This window comes from Tetrao urogallus (assembly GCF_951394365.1).
Source record: "Tetrao urogallus genome assembly, chromosome: 2".
In the NCBI taxonomy this organism is placed as follows: Eukaryota; Metazoa; Chordata; class Aves; order Galliformes; family Phasianidae; genus Tetrao; species Tetrao urogallus.
In genome coordinates, this window is record NC_136814.1 from 7708609 (window position 1) to 7715718 (window position 7110).

A 7110-nucleotide genomic window follows, 5' to 3' on the forward strand; every position below is an offset into this window, starting at 1 on the left:
CTGGGGCTGTGCCTCAGCTGGGTGCCCCGTGGCTGCTCTGCACCTGGAGGGCTCTGTGATGGAGGTGCCCGTGTCCCCACACCCCATGCACTGCACTGCCTGGCTCTGGGGCCCCCACTGCGGCAGCAAAGCTTGCACAGAATTAACTTCGCCATCAGGCTAAATGACCCGGCGGCTCTTCTGTGTCTGTAATTTGTCTAATTCTGTGATGAAGGAAATAACTGCATTTCCTCCTCCAGACGTGTAGGCCGTATGCAATCATTTAAATAAACCCATGAGGTCAGAGATGCACCTATCTGAGGAGCTCAATTCCCAGACTTCGCTGAGGTCTCTCTGTTCACTGAGGACTCTCTCAGTGCATGACTGCTTGAGCCTCGTTCCCCTTCCCCCCATGAACACAGCTTCGAACAAAAAGGGAAATGACTTGCAAGAAGAGTGTGCCGTGTTTCTATGCCCAGCAGTGCTCCCGCAGCAGTCAGGAAATTCTAAGGTGCATTTAACAGAGTCTGTAGGTTGCAGATACGTGGGACCACGCGCTCCGTCACATGTGCCAGGGGAAAACCTGCCACCAGGTACACAGGGGCTGGAGTTTTCCAGGTGCTGCTCTAGTTCCTGCTTAGGATTTGCCAGCATAGCCACTCTTAAAAGTGACGGAGCACGGAGTTCACGTTGCTTCCGCTTCCCCACTGTGAGCAAAGGGTGAGTTTTAAGCAGGCAGCTCTGTGTGCTCGGGCTGACGAGGAGGGCACGGTTTGTCCGGGCTGCCCACACCTGGACGGGGCCCAGGGATTGATTGGGTAACCGCTTGGGTGGAAAAGGAGAGCGGATTTCAGCTTCGCTGTCTTCATCAGTGCCTTCTCCTTCCTTTCAGATATATGTTGGGGAAAGGAGGAAAGCGGAAGTTTGACGAGCATGAAGATGGGTTGGAAGGCAAAGTGGTGTCTCCTACTGACGGTCCCTCTAAGGTGTCGTACACCTTACAGCGTCAGACTATCTTCAACATTTCCCTTATGAAACTTTATAACCACAGGCCATTAACCGAGCCAAGCTTGCAAAAGACAGTTTTAATTAACAACATGCTGAGGCGAATCCAGGAAGAACTCAAACAAGAAGGCAGCTTGAGGCCCGTGTTTGTGACCGCGTCGCAGCCCGCCGACCCTCTCAGCGACAACTTCCGCGAGGCCCAGCCGGCCTTCAGCCACCTCGCCTCCCCGTCCCTGCTCCCCACTGACTTGGTAAGCACTACGCCCCTGGAGTCCTGCCTCACCCCGGCCTCTTTGCTCGAGGACGACACTTTTTGCACTTCCCCGACCGTCCAGCACGACGGTCCGACGAAACTACCACCTCCTGCTCTCCAGCCAGTCAAGGACAGCTTCTCCTCAGCCTTGGATGAAATCGAGGAGCTCTGTCCCGCACCTACCTCCGCAGAGGCAGTAGCAGTAGCAGCCGAATCAGCCGCCGGTGACTCTAAAGCCCACCCCTGCGAGTCCAGCGTTCCCAAGCCCGAGGGCGTCGCGGAGAGCAGAACGGCCGAGTCCAAACTCATGGAGCCGCTCCCTGGCAACTTCGAGATCACGACTTCCACAGGTTTCCTCACAGACTTGACCCTGGATGACATTCTGTTCGCTGACATTGACACGTCCATGTATGATTTTGACCCCTGCACGTCGGCCGCGGGGGCTGCCTCCAAAATGGCGCCCGTCTCGGCGGACGAGCTCCTAAAGACGCTGGCGCCGTACAGCAGCCAGCCAGTAACTCCAAATCAGCCTTTCAAAATGGACCTCACAGAACTGGATCACATCATGGAGGTGCTTGTTGGGTCTTAAAGCGTAGAAATAGAGCAACTCTCTCTCTCTCTCTCTCTCTTTTTATTTTATTTTTTTCGTTTTAAGTACCAGTATATACACTCGGTAGTATTTCCATCGTCCCTCCCACCCGATTCACAGCACTGTGCATGCGTCCTTGCTTGCCTTTTTGGAAAAGAAAAGGATCACACTAGTTTTTGCTTCAAGCAGAGTTGGAGTGCCTTCATCCATGTACGACCACTTCTAATGTATTTTTTTCCAAGTGGTTCCTCAAGGAAGACCGAATATCCCGGTAGAGGAAAGAATACGTATTGTAGACAATGTTATGTTATTACAGAAAAAAAAAAAAAAGAAATTGTACAAGCTAAGCACAAGGATTATGTTGGGGAAAGCTGTAAATTGCATGTGCATATTTGTCTATTTTTTCTATAAGTTTTATTGCGAGAGGTTAAAAAAAAAACAAAAGAATTATTATTTAGATAATCTCAATACCATTTTAGCCCTGTAGAGGTTGACTCAGCAATTCAGCCTTTTGGAGGCATTAACCCGCTCCTCTTTAAGTGTTGCATTTACATGGCTGTTCAGAAACTGCTGCCCAAATTTATTTTATATTTTTGTACAGATTCTGCAGTTTATGATATTGTTTTTTCTAAAAACAAATGCTGTTTATACACACGGAAAAAAAAAAAATAGCTATTTTGATAGGATTTGCTCACATAGTTCCTGCATAATTCAGATGTACAAGAACCACTTGTACTTTTATACAGAGTTGTAACGTTTTATATGTGTATGGTGCAAAGAGAAAATTAGATCAAATAAGCCTGCGGTCGGTTTCCCTGAATGCAAACAAAACAAACCAAGTGCTTTAAGAAAGGGCTGGCAGCTGCTTCTGCAGGAGCCCCGCCAGCGTCCGCTCCCTGCTGCACCCACTGCGCACTACTGTGATCCCCAAACTCAGAGCCATGTCCTCGACAACACGGAGCGGTCGGCAGGAACCAGCTGTGGAACTGCACCCGGCGGTGCCGGCGCTGCTCTCCTTCCCCCCTTGGCTCCGGAGGGGTCGGTGCCGCCGCTCCGTGCCAGCAGCACCCGCGGGCCCTTTCTTGGAGCACCTCTCCTTTCCTCGCCCCACCTCACTGTGCTAAGTGCTGAAAAAGGCAACTTCAGTATTACTGCAGTGAAGCTCATCTCTTACCTGCACTGGACGGACTCGCTTTCGTATCCATTGCTGTTGAAACTGGAGCCAGTCGCGTTACATCGCTCGGCATCTCGTCTAGGGTTGGTTTCTCGTATCGACTGCGTTACCTGCTTTACACTTTATAGACCTGTTTTACAACAAATAGACACAGCTTTCTATGCATGGTCCCGCCCCCCCGTCACACCTGACAAGTCTTCTCATTACCGCATCGATTGCATTTCCTGGGTTCGTCGTGGTGTACATTTAATTTAAAGACAAAACGTTTGCAATGTATCATGCCTGTTGCTGAAGTCGCTGTGGCATTTTAGTTTTCTGATGGTACTTTAGCTGTTGAGCGCCGGTTACAACCTATATTGTTGACATGCCTATGGCTTCTTTAGGAATAACTTTTATATTTATTTAAGAAATTTTAAATTATGTTTGACGTCATTTGGCAATATTCAGTCAGCTCTGCTCCCTTCCTGTCATGGATGAAATTGGGTCTCGCTCGCCTCGGAAGGAGGCGGCTTTCTATAAATTGGCACTTTAAACCAGGCCACGTGTATTTATTAGCGTAGAGATAGGTAGCTAGAGCATAGATCTGCACGCAGACAGCGTAGAAGCAAACGCGTTTTGCAATGAAGGAACTCCTGACGGAAGCAAAAGGCACCGATCACCGGCCGCCTCTGCGTTCCTCCACCTGCAGAGCGGGGCTGGGGGCAGCTGGCCTGAGGAGGGCTTGCTTTCCTTTATTTCCGAACCAAACTCAGCGATGCTGACGGATCCGGCGGACTCGACACGTAGGTGATCGCTTCCACCGCAGGTGCTGACCAAGCACAGCGCAGGGACCACGGCAGCAGGAGGGCCCTCGCTCAGCCGCAGCCCCCCGTAGCAGCTCAGCCCCTCTCAGAGCAGCGCTGGGGACGCAGCGGTGCCCATTGCACAGACCTGGAGGCACGCAGCACCAGCAGCCATCTCACACCGTAACGCGCCTCGTGCTCGCATCACCGTGGTGAAAAACCACTTTGGAGCACGCCGGAGCTGCCCTTGTTTTTTGGGGGTTATTTACACAGTCAAACAAACACCATATGTTAGGCAGAAGTTCGCATAGATGCTATTTGGGGAGCGCTGTGCCGTTGCTCAGGCGCAGCTCGCTGCAGTTTTGTGCTCACAGAAGAGGGGATGAGCACCAACTACACCTCGCCCCGCACAAGGCAGCACTGCAGCCCAGGTCCCAACAAGCAGGAGCCCTGTGCCAGGCACGGAGAGTGACATTAATGTGCAATGAAGTGACAAGAGGGGAGCAGAATAAAAGAGCTTTGGATTTGAAGTTTCTTTTTTTTTTTTCCTTTTTTTTTTCATAAATTATTTATTCTTTTTTTTTTTTTTTTTCCTTCCTTCTGTAAATATATTTATTTTATTGTGAAGCTAACAACATCTGGATTGTAACATGTACAGAATGTATGGTAGGAATGTATTCTCTTGTAGGAATGTAAATCTGTATGAACAAGGGTATGGGAGCCAGATTCAGAGCAAACCAATGGAGTTGCAGGCAGGACAGGGATGGGTCACAGGACATTTTTTTCCCCCCTCACTCTTTCTAATATGGGTCCGGTTGCTGGAAATCTGCAAAACAAAACAAAACAAAACACTGTAAGAAATTTGGACTTCAGGAGAGGTTTTTTTTGTTTTGTTTTGTTTTTTTTTTCTTTCCTCCCCCCTCAGTGCTGCATGATAACAGCCTGGGTTGGTGAACACCAATGTGACGAAGGCACAGCTGGCTGTTAGGGCAGTTACACAGCGAGCAGCCCCGGCCCATCGGACAGGCATTCACTGCCCTGGCACACGGTGAGCTGGCACCAGGGGCAGCTGCTTGGGTTCCCCCCCCCCTCCCCATCAGGTTTTGGTATCCTGCTTCTGTGCAAGTTGCTTTCAGTGCTTCTGTTCATTAACAAGACCGAACGTTTTTCAATAAATTCGTTTTTTTGGGGTTTCTTTTTAAGCACTTTTTCTTTTCCTGAAAAAAAAAAAAAAAATTAAAAAAAAAAAAAACAAACCCAACCAAACCTAATGCAATTCTGGATCCTCTTACAATACAATCGCTGATACAACCCCCTTCAACTCCCACCTAATGCATACAGGCGTCCGTAAAGGCCAAGATTCTGGAAAAGGTGTAAATAGTGTGACATGTTCAATGCATGGGTGTTTGAACAGGGCTTGTTAGTGTCGAATAAAAAAAGAAAAAGACAAAAAAAAAAAGAAAAAAAGGCTGTACTTCCCCTCCCCCCTCCCACAGACCTTAGAGCTGTGCCTTTTCTATGCAATATTACAGACATATACATCTGAAACCAGATTACTGTATTCACATGTAGGTATGGGCTGTAATCAAAAACAATTGGACAAACGTACATGGAAATGAGCAGTCTTACTTTTGTAGTTTTATATTATACAATAAACGATTAAAATAAACGCCGGCTGTTTTCCTTTCCCTTCGCAAAAAGGCACGGCCGGCTGGGCAGAGGAGCAGCGGGCAGGGATCGGGATCGGGCCGCCTTTAACGCGCGGCACGCGCTTCCGTCGAGGGCATGAAATCCCAGCGGGAAGCGAGCGATACCTTCCGCACCGCCGCCTCGTGCGGCCCCGCAGGCGGCCGCAGCCGGGAGCTCTCAGCCCTTCGGCCCTACGTGCAGCAGGCACAGCGGTCAATCCATGGGATCCGCCCCCCCTCCCCTCCTTCCCCCCAGGCAGACGCGGACCCGGCTCGGGGATGCGCGGACGGGGCTGAAACGCAGCCGGCAAGACACCGCGCAGGGGGAAAACCTGAAGCCACGCGTAATGCTTCGTGGAGCTCCTCTGGCTCCAGGGCTGGGGGCTGCGGGCTGCCCTCCTCGTGCCTGTGCACATCCTGCGTCTCCTCTCCGGGCAGCTCTGCTTCCAGAGCTCCTCTCCTTTTGTAAGCGACTGCCTTAGCCGCTGGACGCCCCTACAAAGCAGGCGAGAAGGAACGAGGACACAGCTGTGGCCGCAGGGCTTTCTGCCCATCTTCCCTGTCCCAACGTACTCATCCCAAAAACCCACCAACTCCTCTCAGAACCTGGAGAGGCTGCCAGGGGAAGGCGCGTCACCAAGCCAACAGAAGGAGCAGGCGTTAAATCGCCCGTTTCTGCAAGGATTTCCTTCCATTCTTCCCCGCCATCACTGCCCACCTCATGCAGCTCTCTCCTGACCGTTTCCCCTCGTGCTTCCTCTCCTTTTCCCCCCATTCACTGGGCTTCCTCCCCCGCTCCTCCCCTCTCCTCCTGCAGCTTGGCACACAGCCCTCTCTACGTGCTGCCTTTACGCCTCCCTTCCCCGTGCGAGCGGGGATGACACGGATTTTGTGCCTGTGCCAAGGCCTGCATTTGTTAGAGGAAAAAAGGCCGTGAAGCCCTGCAAGCTTGCGAGGAGATTGTACCAACATCGCAATGGTCGTTTCTCAGCACAGCCCTCAGCAGGGCTTGGGAGCGAGCTCTGATCTCAGGGCTGAGGGCACCTTTCCTCTGTTGGAGGACACCTGCCCTGCAGCTCTCCACGAGAACCAGAACATCTTCCTTTCCTCAGGTAAACCCATAGCTGTGTCCTCCAGCACCGCAGTGCTTTCAAACCGGCTCTATTTGTTCAGGGTAACTCCATTGCAATCTCCTCTGCCCTCAAAGTGGGTTCCAGAAAGCCTGGACACCGCAGATCAGGTCACCGGGACCCCCAGGACTGCCTGCAGAAAGGAGGGCGGCTGCAACAAGTCCCTGCTGCCCAGCGGGGTCTCCTGGCACAGCACCATGCAGGATGACAACAAGCATGGCTGTAAAAATTGCCAGCTGCCGACAGACGCCATGGGAACAAAGCGAGGGCCGAACTGCAGCTGGTGAATCATCTGCTGCGGGTCGGTCTGACCAGTTTTCAGTCCCACACCCGAGAGCAGACACCCCAGCACCGTGTAATCCTAGGCAAAGGGGTGGGGGAGAACAGGAGCAAAACGCGCTAGGCAGGAGGGACGGCTCCCAGCGCGGTGATGGGGATGAGCTCGGAGAGGCAGCAAGTCGCAGCCTGCTGCCAGAGCCCTGCTCCTGCCTCCCCTCCCACGCCCCGTGC

The 7110-nt window shown here is 51.8% G+C and overlaps 1 protein-coding gene across 1 annotated transcript; it reads left to right on the plus strand.

Annotated features, from left to right (window-relative positions):
• Positions 1-875: 875 nt before the first annotated feature.
• Positions 876-1826, plus strand: SERTAD2 (SERTA domain containing 2; the record flags this gene model as incomplete). Its single annotated transcript, XM_079532543.1, has 1 exon — positions 876-1826. One exon carries the CDS (start codon positions 876-878, stop codon positions 1824-1826), a length of 951 nt encoding a protein of 316 aa, XP_079388669.1.
• Between the last annotated feature and the right edge of the window lie 5284 nt (positions 1827-7110).